At 45.2% G+C, this 15,514-nt stretch overlaps 1 protein-coding gene across 2 annotated transcripts in view; it reads right to left on the bottom strand.

Annotated features, from left to right (window-relative positions):
• The window catches only part of LOC306914901 (uncharacterized protein), a 95,164-nt gene that overhangs the window by 20,013 nt on the left and 59,637 nt on the right, over window positions 1–15,514 (bottom strand). For both annotated transcript variants that reach the window (XM_079492134.1, XM_079492135.1), the window contains exon 12: window positions 2,638–2,681. In XM_079492134.1, coding sequence (XP_079348260.1) covers window positions 2,638–2,681 — 44 coding nt within the window. The remainder of the gene's footprint in view (window positions 1–2,637; window positions 2,682–15,514) is intronic.

Raw genomic sequence — 15,514 nt, 5'->3', positions numbered from 1 at the left:
TTCAGCTGTTGGCGTCATATGAATGTGAAGAAGTTGGCTCCAGCAGGCAGTAGAACGACAGGGTTATTAGAGCCAATGACAGACGAAGAGAGAAGGATTAGCATGAATAAAAAGAATAATAGAGCAGAAGGGAGAATAGCTCTCGCTCAAGCCGCCATGCTCTGCAATGCATGCATGCATCTTATCTCTATTCTTTATGTTGATCTCTCTGTTCCTTTTTCTATCTCTCTCCTCTCAAACTGTCCTTCCATTATTATGTTTCTGCATCTGGCTGTATCACTGACTTGTCAAGTGTGTGTGTGTGTGTGTGTGTGTGTGTGTGTGTGTGTGTGTGTGTGTGTGTGTGTGTGTGTGTGTGTGTGTGTGTGTGTGTGTGTGTGTGTGTGTGTGTGTGTGTGTGTGTGCGTGTGCGTGTGTGGTGCAGAACATGTGGGTGCACCGGGGAAAATGACCAGAATGCATCTGTGGGGGCGTGTGAAGTGAAATAGCATCTATCACTGTTTTTCATCAGAGTAAGCCTATACAGACAGACAAATTCCATTAAAAGCAATGAAAACCTTTCTGCCCAGATATTTAAAACATTGAGAAACCATAGAAACCAAGGGGGGATTTTAAAAAATCACACCCGTGTGAAGTGAGGGGCACTCTTATCATCATACATCTTCTCATTCCGGCCAATCACAATTTGCGTCCTCACTTTTTTCGTCTTCACTTTTCTGTCCTCACTTTTTACCCTCAATACGTACTTTGCTCAGCCAATCAAATCATCGCTATGGGGTACACACAAACACCCAAAGCTGGGCATAGGAGGGGCTAGCACCCCTAAAAAAAAATCAAGCTAAAAACAAGCAACTCGCAGAGACCCAAAATCTGTAAGTCTGTGTCTCCCTTTCAATGTCTGTGCTGCTGCTCACTAATTTGTCTCTTGACAAAAGCAATGACAGATTTGGGCCCTGGCTGCATGGTTCTTTTGTATACAGCTGAAGAGAGAGGGAGAGAAAGAAAAGAGTGAGAGAAAGAGAGAGTTCTATGTCAGGGTAGATTTTCCCTAGTGTATTTCAACAGACATATTTGATGGGGACGTTGTTTGTGTGCCTTAAAAAAAAAAGACGACCCTCCGTTGCAGGGTTCTTTCTTGTGCACAGTAGGTTAGGTGGTTGTGTGTGTGTGTGTGTCTGTGTGTGTGTGTGTGTGTGTGTGTGTGTATGTGTGTGTGTGTGTGTGCGTGCGTGCGTGCGTGCGTGCGTGCGTGCGTGCGTGCGTGCGTGCGTGCGTGCGTGCGTGCGTGCGTGCGTGCGTGCGTGTATGTGTGTGATGATGATAGTGTGGCTGTGTTCAGGATTTGTGTGCTTGTGATGCGTGGTTGTGTTGTTCATGCCAGCAGTGTTTGAATAGCTGTTATTACTTCAGTTTGAAGTGGATCGCCCTCTCTCTCTCTCTCTCTCTCTCTCTCTCTCTCTCTCTCTCTGAATATCCAGTCCTCGATCCGTTCCTCCAACCAGTATTTTTACCCCCCCCACCACCACCCCACCCCCTCCGCCCCTCAGCCTGCTCTGGGGGTGCTGCTTCTACTTCTGGGTGAGGTAGTGGGAGGCTGTGGTCACACCATTGTACTGGAATGCAGGTACTGTATATGCACACTGCACAGTAATATCCTGCAGGGTTACTTTAACAAAACCAATTTTCAGGATCATGCTGTGTAGAGCTCTCTCTCTCTCTCTCTCTCTCTCTGTCTCTCGCCCTGGGGTGATATGCTGTATGCAATACCCAATACACATTCTACAGTATGTACATTTGTGGTGTACACGTGTCTTACGTCTATGCGTGCGTGCGTGCGTGCGTGCACTCTGGCGATTGTGGTTTGTGTGAATGTGTGTGCAAACAGTATGTGCTTGTATGTGCTGTCTGCGTGTATGTGTATACTGTACACTTCCAGAGGTGTGTGTGCCGTGCGCATGTGCACAGTTGCACACAGTTGCACACAGTTGCGTGCGCGCATACGTTTGTCTGAGTGTTTGCACTATCGAGAGAATCCGGGGAGGCAGGAGCCGGTGCGGTAGCTACGGACTCGTAACCATGGTGACGTAACTATGGCAACAAAGCTTGGAAAGCCAGTGACTTAATTGGCATCTCGCAGGCATCGCGGATCCTCCATCCTCCAGAATAGACACCCTTGACACAGTAATGTTAGCATCATCACACGCCAGACAACAACACTCAGCGTCATTAATAAGGACTCTAACAAGCTAATCAATACCATGTGCGCCATACTGTACATCTGTGCCCTTCTACAGACGCTGCTGTGCTGTGCTGTGCGTGCGTGCGTGCGCGCGTGTGTGCGTGCGTGCGTGAGTGAGTGTGTGTGTGTGTGTTTGACAGCCATGTGTGAGCGAATGCGAGTGAGACAGAGAAAGAAGGGGTTACCGTCAAACTGTAGTCTCTCTCTCTCCCTCTGTGTGTGTGTGTGTGTGTGTGTGTGTGTGTGTGTGTGTGTGTGTGTGTGTGTGTGTGCGTGTGCGTGCGTACGCGCGCGCGCGTGTGTGTGTGTGTGTGTGTGTGTGTGTGTGTGTGTGTGTGTGTGTGTGTGCATGAGTTTTTGACCCCTTGATATCATCCCTATGTTAAGGAGATACTCACATGGTCCACTGCAGTTTCTGATTCTTGATTGCATTGTACAGGGCCTGTGGAGACAAACCAGGAAGACATGTCGTTTGATGACAGTGACAAATATCCAACTGATTTACGTAAACTCACAAGGTGATTTGTGATAATTGAACGGCAGAGGGGGGGAGGGGAGAGGGCGGGGTTTGTCAATTGTGGTGGTCATTCTATGTGCAACAACTTTAATCTCAATTTACCATCTTCATTTTCTCATCCAATCAATCCATCAATCCGATACAATACATCAGCCAACAATCCATCACTTTCATAGTGACCTACCGGACGGGCAATCAATGGATACACATACAGACGGAAAAAAATCAATCAACCAACCAACCATCCAATAAATAATTGTGACAGTATAGACTCAATGAGGTAAAACTACAACTACATCAATGCATGAGACTACGGTATAAACTAAACTACAACTACATCAATGCATGAGACTACGGTAAGAACTAAACTACAACTACATCAATGCATGAGACTACGGTAAGAACTAAACTACAACTACATCAATGCATGAGACTACGGTAAGAACTAAACTACAACTACATCAATGCATGAGACTACGGTAAAAACTAAACTACAACTACATCAATGCATGAGACAACGGTAAGAACTAAACTACAACTACATCAATGCATGAGACTACGGTAAGAACTAAACTACAACTACATCAATGCATGAGACTACGGTAAGAACTAAACTACAACTACATCAATGCATGAGACTACGGTAAAAAATAAACTACAACTACATCAATGCATGAGACAACGGTAAGAACTAAACTACAACTACATCAATGCATGAGACTACGGTAAGAACTAAACTACAACTACATCAATGCATGAGACTACGGTAAGAACTAAACTACAACTACATCAATGCATGAGACTACGGTAAGAACTAAACTACAACTACATCAATGCATGAGACTACGGTAAGAACTAAACGAGTAAAAACAGATGAGATCCAAATGCTCGTCACTCGTGCGCTTGTATCCTATTAAGCTGCATATTCTCATCTGTGAAATCAAGCTCTTGTAGTTTTGCTGGCTGGTCGTCATGATATATGTAATTGTGTGCCTGCCTCTGCTATCATCTATTATACAATTGAAAAGGTGTGCCCAAAACGCTGTTCCCACCCAGGAACAAAAGGCACCAGCTACTACGTCACTGACACACTGCAACACACACTGCAACAACCCACTAAACACACTAACACGTCACAGACTTACCCTCCGCGCCGATCCTCCGCTATCTCCTCATGTCGCGCAGCACGCCCACACTCAACATCACCCGCGTAAAAATTGTCATTGCACTGCCACTAAAGCCGCCTCCCGTCCAGACTCACAAACAATAACACTATCAATAATAAACACAAACACGCCACAAGCACCGACACCCCCGCCTAATTTGTTGCCAGGTCTATGAAAACAACCCCAGAAAAAATGCCATTCAACACGCTACTTACAACTCGCTTACAATTCGCGGACCTGGCAACACTGCATCCTGTTTTCCCATTGGCTACGGTTGCTACAACACGCATTTGCACTGCATGCTGGGAGCAACACAGCTTAATGTAGGGGTCACCGATTGCTGTGCTACATCCCCCTCATGTTCTCACCACCCCGTTCGGCTACACCACACACTAACCTACACAATTCTCCACATGCAACACCGGGCCCTTATTGGCTAGCCCCCTCACATGGCGATCCCCACGCAGCAAAACACAGGCCAGCCAGCCACACACACACACCCACACACACACAACGGCCACGTTCGGAAATATCGCACTGAGCGCACTGTGCAAATGCAATGCAAACTAATAGGCGAGTGTGCTTCGGTGCGGTATTTCCCAACACGCCCATCTCATCGACACAACGCGCGCAGTCGGATGCCAAGCTCTTCCGCGCATTATTCCTTTCCCAGTCTCACCACACCACGGACTCATTGTAACCTCGCATCAGTGTCACTGCAGACACGTAATCACACTGTGGAGGATTTGTGACTGAGTGACTGTGTGTGTGTGTGTGTGTGTGTGGTTTGATTTCAGCATGTTTTACACTGCACAGTTGCGCAGTGCACACCATGGGACAAATCGCCTTTTCACCCCCTGCCACTGTGCCCACAAACGCATGTACAAGAGGAAAACAATCTAAACATTATATACTAACGTCAGCATCGGGCAGATTAACACACACAAGCGTTATTAGTTGAGTTTTCTTATTGAAGTGCCTCTGAATTGTAACTGTGCGTTTATGTCAGTCAGCGATGCGATCCGTTGTTATTCAGCCACCAGCAGCACCATACGCACGGACTGGAGAGAGGCGACGTGTTTCTCTCCCTTCGGCTCATGTAGCCCTCATTGTAACTACAAATATTGTTCCCGAAGAAACAATGTGGGGTCACTGCAATCCAAAAGATTGTAGGCCTACTATAATGCAGTCAAGGTCCCCACAAAAATATACTACAGTATGTTCTGCTCCATTCTCAACATCTTTTGGTTTCCAAAAACAGTAACTTATTGTAAGTAAACAAAAACAGTAAAAAGCAGTTTCATGTGTGCTTATTTTAATTTAATTTAATTTGCTTTGATGTGAAAATAAAATACAACAAATAATAATAATACCCATCCGTTAATACATGTGAAGGGCACAATACTGGGTTTAAAAACACAGCTGAAACATGAAGTGGAGTCTGTCAAATCTCGCAATTTCCTTCTTCCCATTGCGCTGCAACGGAACTAGGATGAGCCGCCCGAAGGGCGGCGAAATTCTAGTGTAAAACAAGCGAGAACTCAAGTAACTTTGTAATTCTTAAAGGGGTGTACAAACAGATGACTATCACTGCTAGCGAGGTAGCTGTACCACCTGGTAAAATCCTCTGTCTTCATTTGTCCATTTTGAATTCGGCAAGCATACTGTCAGAGTGAAATTATAACACTTTTGTTTGTACTGTGTATGCTATGTATATGTGTACAGTTTCCCCGGTGGCCATGTCCAGTGAAACGGACGCCTTCGGGAAGAAAAAAGGGGATATAAGGGGGATATGATGAAGAAGCCCAGCCTTTTGGCATCACATGCTGCTCTGCTCCATCCTGACTCCCTGAGAGCCGCAACAGGCTTATGGGAGACATGACGGCACGTTTGGTTTCAACCACCACACAATCTGTAATGACAAGCCAAACCATTTAGCTCCAAATCGGTGCTGGTTGAATGCGATACAGTGCCTGGCTGCAGTAGGGCATTCACTTCTAGTCATTTTTACTAGTTGCCTAGTTTACTAGTCGACTAGTCGACTAGTTGTTTAATCACCTATTATGTTAAAAAAAAAAATATATATATATATATATATATATATATATATATATATATATATTTGTACATTTAAAAACTGTGTACATTGGTGACTATAACTATAATCTACCTGATCTTGAGGCCTACAACATCGGGGAAAAAAAAATCTTATCAACTAGTCAACTAGTACCAACAAGGTCGACTAGTGGATTTACTAGTCGACTAGTAAACTAGTCGACTAGTTGCTTAATGCCCTAGGCTGCAGGAGACATATAGTACTTTCTTGTAGCGTTTGGGGCGAGGAGCGCACGTACGTTTTTTTTTTACGTCTGCATGCATACTTTCATACGTTAGTTTATGGTACTTGTGTATGCTTATGTCAAATGTCGCCAGGGGGTACTGCACCCACTGTAACAGTATAACAAACGTACGGATGTATGTCGGATTGGGAACAGCCAGCAACCGAACGGAGATAAAAAAAAATAATGCACAGACAAAATGTGTGAAATTTCACTCCCCCTCCGTTTTCGCTCCCTACGGATCTTTTGTAATCTAATGACCGAATATGGGCCTCAGATAAAGCCGATGGTGAAGGGAGAGGAGAGGGGAGGAGAGCATTAAGCCATCAGAGGGGGAGGAGGGGGTTCCCCGATACAGATGAAGGCGGGGGGACAAGTCCTGACAGACAACCATGACATCAGAGGTGATGGAGAGGACACTGGGGGGCTTGAGCCTCACCATTCATCCCATTCACTGCTAATGTTGGTTAGAAATGCTTCATACTGTACACAGTGTGAGTCTGTCTCCATTACTGTGAGTGACCACAAATAGACGTTTAGGGAGAGAAGCCTAGTCCCCAATCAAAAGCACTCTCCTCCTTATTACGCTGTTAAGGAGCTACCGCAGATGGTTCACACTTCTCTGCTGCCTCTTCACGTGGTGTAAATGTGATACTGTGATTTTGCATTGAGATCTTCCTTTCCAGAGTCAAATTACATTTGGATTCATAATGGCCCGGACGCCGAGTGTCTAATCTAGTTCATATGCAAAATTCTCTCATAAAGTCGGACTAATCCAAAACAGTTGGGATCGTGACTATTCATATACAGCCTGTGCTGAATTTAAAGCTCAGAAAATGTTCGGTAAAACCTGAAGTGTTCCCAGATCGGCTGTTCGTGAATATTAACCGTCAAGACAGAATAGATACCGGCTCGGTTCCCAGGATACCAGACAAGTCCAGTTTTAACAACTTTCAGTCATGTAATTACACACCAAAACTTTCTAAAAATATTCAAATTTTTAGAAAGTTAAAAAAATATATTAGAAATTCAAAAAATATTCTTTTGTCAAAAAAATGACAAAAGAGAGAGATATATATATATCTTCATATATGGAGACAGCCATATATGGAGACAGCCATATATGGAGCGTGTCATGAGGTGTGACGTCAAAAGGCGTGATAGACTGACAACCATATGTGACCCCTTCCAGGGGTATGGAGGCGTGAGTGACGGAGCGACGGGCGGGGTTTTGCAGGTTTTCATAGTAATCTGTAATTATAGTAGTAATCATAGTCATTTCAATAATAGCTGATCTACAAGGTAGGTAGGTCGGTTTTTGTCTCCATTCATCATTCGATGAATGATGATGAAGACGATTTTGTAGCACACACCTGCTTGTCATTAAATCTTCACAGTGATCATTTGTAGGCCATTAAAGGTGTATTGATCGGCCAGAGCTGGAGAGGCCATGGACTCTGGCTACAGGCACTGGCCGTGGAAATAAAGAAATCCATCAGCATCCATAAAACAACATACACTTAATAAGCTAGGAGTCTAGACTGTACCTGGCCTGCTTTCTGTTGACTGTTATATGTTGTCAGAACAAAGACACTGCAAGGACAATGGACCATATTTGAAATATTGTTTTCATGGCGAGTGATCTTCACTAACAAAAGGCAAGTCTCAACTGTTACTGTATGCATTCATACATCTCACAGCCAGCAAAGCTTATCTGACATTTGTTCTTCACTTGAGTCAGATTTGACCTCTTAAAACCCAGTGAACAAGGTCAAAATCAAGTTCAAATCTAACTAAAACAGGAAGCTAGATAAGAGGAAGCTAGGAGGCTGGTGACAGAGGTAGAGAGAGGGAGGGAGGTGTTTGTATCGCAGCATCAATCAAACTCAGTCATTTGGCCTCATTGAGACAAGGATGTATATTTTTTAGCTCCACGTATATTAGCTTTATCGCTGTCACACAAAGCACAGCAAATGTGGGCCAAAAGCCTTGAGTGGAGGTCTTACAGAAAACATCACCAAGTCGTGGTTTGGCCTAATCGGCTCCACCAATCCCATTCTGGTAACTCACAAATTAATAAGCACAATATAATAGTGCATACAAGAAATGTAGATGGTTCTAAATCCAGCAGCAGCCTAATAATGGCATGGCTTGCCAGCAGCTAGAACCACACTGAACGCAACAAGTGCTTTTCACCCAACAATGATAATGCGTGGAATGTTTCACGGATGGTCACAGCATAGTGTTGTATACAGAACTGAACGGCCATTTCATCTAACAAACATCAGTGTTCTAAATGCAAATGTTCATAATGCAAAATACAATCGACCATCTTCAGAAATCAACAAAGGACAGCAGCCCATTAGGTCAATAACACGCTGGATGTCATATTGACCTAAAATCCAAGTGGTGAAAATCAATTTGTCTCTGGCTTTGGGTGATTATGTACAATAGTATTGCCAGTTCCCTGCCAGTTGCTGTTTTTCTATATAAGCTATATGATAAGCTGATGAAACAACTTAAAACAATTCTCAGAGTTTTCAAATTCCCAATTCAGTTGGATTCCCTTATGATTTGTATATTCTGTTACATATTTTTACCTTCCTCCTCTTAACAGCCTGTGGGTGGTTCTGTCCGTCCTGGGCCTTGCCCAGCAGGTCTGGGAACACCAGGGGCTTGAGCGAGCGGGAGCGCGGGGTTCTGGGATACCGGAAAGGGTCCATCATCCGGAATTCCCGTCCGTAGCGCACAGAGCAGAGGGAGCGCGAGCGGAGGCGCCCGGACGAGTGCAGGCTGTTGACACCAATCATGTTAGGAGAGGACGCTACTGCGTGCAGACACGACAGAAGTATATGCTCTCAGAAGTATACTGTATATGATCTTTTTGGACGATATTTCAGACACTCACTTCATTCACAGTCCACCAAAAAATATAGCTTCAGTGTTTTCACTTCCTGCAAACTTCTCGGGAAATGGCCACAAAAATGAAAGGCAGCTTTATCCAATAAGTAAAATTGTGTGGCAAGAAGGCAGTTAATCGAACCCGGGTGCTCTCCAATGGCTGGCACCGTCCCCACACAGTTCACAGGTCATAGTTAAGAGAAGCTTCAGCATTGAAGTGGTTGACCAGAAGACAGCAATGGGAGTTTGCTGTCACTGTCACAGAAAGCTGTTGTTGGGTTAGCAGGAAATCATCTGCACGGGTCGGCCAGTAAATCAGTTGGTCAGTCAGTGGTGCTACAGGACTTGTCAGCAGGCATCAAACCTGCACTGTGACCCTCCTGAATGTCCCGATCAACACGCTCCGGGCATCAGCACCAGAGTGCCCACACGCCTCTGAATAATTGATCTGACGCACAATGTATTATACATGGACAGAAATGACGGCCACTGCTTCACTGAGACCTCGACCTCATGGCGTTGGCTGATTTAGACTGTTCTTTTTAGGGCTCTCTTCCACAGGTGAGCTGGGTTGTTGTTGGTGGTGGTTATGTGCTCTCTGTTTCAGGATTATTCCAGATTCTTCCAGTGTGAAGGCACAGGTGTTCTATAGACCTACACTCTAAAGACATGGGAGTCCAGCAATGAAAACAGCACTTCCTCTTCCAAACTGTCGTAAAGTGAGGTGGTCAGGCGTTCCTCTCGCTGCCTGGCTGCAACAACATGCCAGCCAAGTTACTCCTGAGGTATGTGGCACCTTTCCAGCTGGCAACCTCGTTTTTTGTGATAACCAGTGGGTACACAAAGAAGTAAAGCATACATACACTGACAGCACACTCACAGTGGGTACCCTGTACTTGCAGTGGCGTAAACAGACGTCCGGCGTGAGCCAGTTGGGTGCAAATAGGGTGGAAATTAGGATCCACAAAAAGGCACAGGCCGACTCAAGACTCTTTGGCACAAGCCCCAAAACATGAACCACATGAACACACGCTCAGAGAGACTGATAATGAGAGAGAGAGAGAGAGAGAGAGAGAGGAAGGATGGATGACCAGTTTGCTACTTAGGGAGCAGGGAACTCCAAAGAGTACCGTCACGTCACTAGGCCGTTGCAATAAAACAAAACAAATTTGCCGGAACGAACGCAGAAATTAAGAAAATGCCCAGCAAGCATTTGCGGGTGGCGGCGGGAGATAAAAGAACGAGCACAGTCGGCACACAACACAGGTGTCGAGGTTAAGAAGCCGGGATTCAGTCTGGCTCAACAAAGAGCAACCCTGTTGCTTCTGCTTTTAAAATGGATACCAGTCAGTCAGCCAGTCAGTCAGTGAGCTAAGTCAGTGACATAGTGATGACGGCTGTCAGATCACCACTTCTCCTTTACAGAAATAAGTCCATCACTTGTTCCCCCCGTCTAAGTGGACCGGTCCCTCGTCATCGTTTATACTCCTTCTCCTTCTCCCCCGCGCCCGGCGTACGCACTGAGGTGCACTTCTTTCTCCTTCTCCCCCGCGCCCGGCGTACGCACTGAGGTGTACTTCTTTCTCCTTCTCCCCCGCGCCCGTACGCACTGAGGTGTACTTCTTTCAGTAGCTCTCTCCACCGGCGTGTCCCTTTCACTGGTGTTTTAAATCCCTTCCCGTTGCACTGCACGGTGGCTGTGGGTGGACGCGAGTGGAGGGATAAAGCCGGTCCCCCGCCCCCCTGCCGGTGTATGTCAAGGCTTGTTTCGTTCTCTTTTCCGCTTGTTCGCTGATGATTTTCATTTGTCCCTCAGCGACACAGTGCTTTTTCTGGCTTTTTTCGGTCTGCTGCTGCGGAAAAAGGAGAGGAGAGAAGAGGAGAGCGAGCAGGCTGGCTGAATTGCAGTGAGAAATGAAGCGGATAGGGACGGTGCTCTCTCTCTCTCTCTCGCTCTCTCTCTCGCTCGCTCCGTCAATGCGTACGTCCCTCCCTCCTCCAGTCACTCGGCAGCGAATCACAGTCAACCAAGTGCTTTCTCCATGAACATACATACATAGACACATGCTGACGTGGACACAATAGTGTGTGCACACATGCACTTAGCCACACACAAACACGCGTTTTAACATATACTTTGAATGCCAATTAGCATTCAGTGGCTGTCTTCATATTGAGATGGGAGAGCCCATAGTGAGAAGTGTGTGAGATGGGAAGAATCAGCAAGAATGTGTGTGTGTGTGTGTGTGTGTGTGTGTGAATCTGTGTACTTTATGCACGCACGCACGCACGCACGCACGCACGCACGCACGCACGCACGCACGCACGCACGCACGCACGCACGCACGCACGCACGCACGCACGCACGCACGCACGCACACACACACACACACACACACACACACACACACACACACACACACACACACACACACACACACACACACACACACACACACACACACACACACACACACACACACACACACACCTGCAGATATACAAAAAGTCACCTATAGGCACGCGCATGTATGCACGCACGCACGCACGCACACACACACACACACACACACACACACACACACACACACACACACACACACACACACACACACACACACACACACACACACACACACACACACACACACACACACACACACACACACACACACACACACACACACACACACACACACACACACACACACACACAGCATGACTTCATGAACAAAGCAACAACACGGCCTGCACAGAACTTTGCATTCAGCAGGACTGCTATATTCAACTATGAATAAAACATCAGGCCTACAAAAATAAATAAAAAGTGTACAGCTAAGAAAAAGTGCACCAGCATCATTCCTCAAACAAAATTTGCCCTGTTCCTTCAGTCGGCACTTGAGTGCCACTGATGATTAGGGTTTTTAGCGTTTAATGTATTCTTAAGAGCGCATGAGCAACAGCCATCGCTCCTAAAATGAAATTGGACTCTGCTGTGTATACACTGACTGCATCACAATCAGTCAGTTATGTTACAGTAAAATAGAGAAACCAGTCAAATGGAGAAAACCGGAACGGGGGGCTAGTGGGGGGCACGCACGGGTCCCTTTGAGTATGCCCCCCCACCCCCCCTCCAAGGGAGACTGAATGCCAGGTTAAAAGCGTGTTGAATGCATGACTTCGAGGACATTTATATATCCCTGCAGACTGCAGACCACATTATTGAAGTATTAGGTCGCTCAGCATGTTTGCAAGTGTCGGCGGGCAGCTCTCGAGCCAGCTCTCCTCCGACTATCATGCCTTAATGTCTCTGCCTCGCAGTCGCTGGGCAGATGCACCCCCATTGTCTTGCTAGTAATGTGTAATACTGTAGGCTACTGTATATTGATCACATGAATGCCACACATAATAAATAAGTCTTACCATTTGATGAGGAAACAGTGGATGAAATCTATCTTTTCCAACATAGGAAAGTGATAAATCCAAAGTATTTCCCGTCAGTAATCAATAAAGTTCTGGTATGTATGAAATCATGTGTCCATTACTCCATTTCCAATTCCGATGTCGGCTAGTGGGACAGTGGAGGATGTGTATCCAAAGGACTGAGTCACCTCAGTAATCAATAAAGCTCTGATCAAGATTACTGGATATTCCAGCATCATCCTTTTAACCCGGCTACCGTTAGCCTAAGATTTAGACTCTCGTAGATGAACTTTATCGATTTTCAATCTACAAGAGTCTAAGGTTTCATTTCCCTGAGCAGGGGGACGGACAAGAACAAAACATGGTAATACATCAAATACATAGAAAATAGTCATCAGGAATCATACGTAAGCTAAGAACCGTGGAACATGTATATAATGAAACTATGAGTGTACACTATAGTGCTATGTCTACATAAAATGCTATCTATCACAGCACTTAAAGGGGAAAACCACCCATTTTCAACATTTTACTAAGTCATTAATATACCTTAGAGCTGTTGTGTGGAAATAATAAAAAAGGTCCCCCCATTCTGTGTTTCCTAGAACTGTAATTATGAAATAAATCATTAACATGGTGAAACACATCTTGATGACATCATCAAGATGTGTTTCACCATGTTAATGATTTTTTTCAGACATCTAGTTCTAGGAAACACAGAATGGGGGAACCTTTTTATTATTTCCACACAACAGCTCTAAGGTATATTAAATAATGACATAGTAAAATGTTGAAAATGAGTGGAATGCCCCTTTAATTAAATTAACTGATGTCCAACTGAGAAGGTTGGAAAACAAGTTATTTGAGTTACACGGCTATACAACAAGTAGAAATGAGCCGAGAGGTTCAGTAGGCCTATAGAGTATAGAGTAGATCACACAGTGCTGAAGATAAGAAAGCCCTGTCACTTCATTCAATCACTTTCAGTCTCTTTATCAGTCGGTCTCAACGGACAACTGCATATTCCTCTGCCTTCCTCACGATTTCCAGATGTCACGCTTCTTCTTCCCTCTTTAAAAATAAAGAGTTTAAAATAAACCCCCTATACCTCTCTTTGGGATTCTGTCTGTCTGTCTGTCTGTCTGTCTGTCCAGGGGTGTCACAGCTGGTTATCTGAAGGTGGGGGGGGATGAGCGTGGCGAGGGGGCGATGCCCACGCGCCGAATTTGGCGTTTTATTCATTTTTTTGTTCTATTTTTTTAGCCTGTCCCTGGCCAAAATTCCCAGGTAGGCATGCTTTGGCTAGGCAAAAATGGCACAGTCGCCGTTCAATCAATCTTAAATGGGGCGACTGTGGCTCAGGAGGTAGAGCAGGTCATCCAATGATCCATGGGTCGGCGGTTCGAATCCCGGCTCCTCCTGTCTACATGTCGAAGTGTCCTTGGGCAAGACACTGAACCCCAAATTGCTCCCGATGTGCTGGTTGGTACCTTGCATGACTTCCGCCGCAATCGGTGTATGAATGGGTGAATGTAATGCACAATCTATGTAAAGCGTCTTGGATAAAGGCGCTATATAAATGCACCATTTACCATTTATTTACCAATAGGCTTTCAGGGAAACAGAGTTGTTACTGACGTTCAAGTGAAAAAAAAAGAAAAAGAAAAAAAAAACAGTCAGGTGGTCAAAAGTGTGTGGGGGGGTGAAATCACCTATCTGTGAGAGTGGGGGTGTTATGACGTACTCACAGTGAATGGTGGTGACACGCCTGTGTCTGTCTGTCTGTCTGTCTGTCTGTCTGTCTGTCTGTCTGTCTGTCTGTCTGTCTGTTTCTCTTTCCCTCCCCCTGCAGTCTCTGGGCTCCCCAAGGCACGTGGTGAAAAATAACCAAGTACATTTACTTAAATGCTGTACTCAAGTCTAATCTTTTGTTATTTGTACTTCACTTGAGTATTTCCAATTTCCAATCCTTTTACTTCTACTCCACTACATCTCAGAGGCAAATGTTGTATTTTCACTCCACTACAATTATTTGAAAACTTTAGTTGCTAGTTACTTTGTAGATTTTGATTATTATTACAAAAGAAAACACTAACCCCTTCAGCACAAAATATATTTCAGCTATTTGAAAATAGCAGATCTACAAGCTCACAATGTGTCGCGATGCGACACATTGTGAGCTTGTAGATCGGCTATTTTCTAAAGATTATTTTTGTACATTTTGAACTCATGAAAATAATGGGACATTCTGCACAATGTGTACTTTTAACTTTTGGTACTTTAAGTACATTTTGATGCCAATACTTGAATTCCGGACCTTTACTTGTAACTTGGGGGCGGCAGTGGCTCAGGGGTAGAGTGACCGGATGGGAACCAGTTTGAACCCGGGCTCAACCAGAGTTAGTGTCGAAGTGTTCTTGAGCAAGACTCTGAACCCCTAATTGCTCCTGATGTGCAGGTTGGTGCCTTGCATGGTTTCCTTTGGCATCGGTGTGTGAATGTGTGTGTGTGTGAATGGGTGAATGTAATGCACAATCTCTGTAAAGCGCCTTGGATAAAGGCGCTATATAAATTTACCATTTATTTACCATTTAACAGAGTATTTCTATATTGCAGTATTCATACTTTTACCTAAGTAAAGAATGTGAGTACAGTACTTGTTCCACCGCTGCCAGCAGGCCCAGCTCAGTGTTTTTTGTTTTTTTTGGCGTTCTTTCTTGTCTTTCTCTCTCTCGCTCTTCTCCTTCCCTCGTCATGTTAAACTCTGAGACAGCTTGGGGAGCAAGGGGAGCACAGGTCTCTGTGGACCTCCTCAGCATCCACACCCCCCTGGCTTCGCCTGCCTGTCTGCCTGACTGACTGACTGACTGACTGACTGACTGCCTGCCTGCCTGCCTGTCTGTCTGTCTGTCTGCCTGCCTGCCTGCCT

Source organism: Electrona antarctica (assembly GCF_951216825.1).
Source record: "Electrona antarctica genome assembly, chromosome: 22".
In the NCBI taxonomy this organism is placed as follows: domain Eukaryota; kingdom Metazoa; phylum Chordata; class Actinopteri; order Myctophiformes; family Myctophidae; genus Electrona; species Electrona antarctica.
Note: the sequence above shows the minus strand (reverse complement) of the source record. Positions and strands in the feature narration are given on the sequence as shown.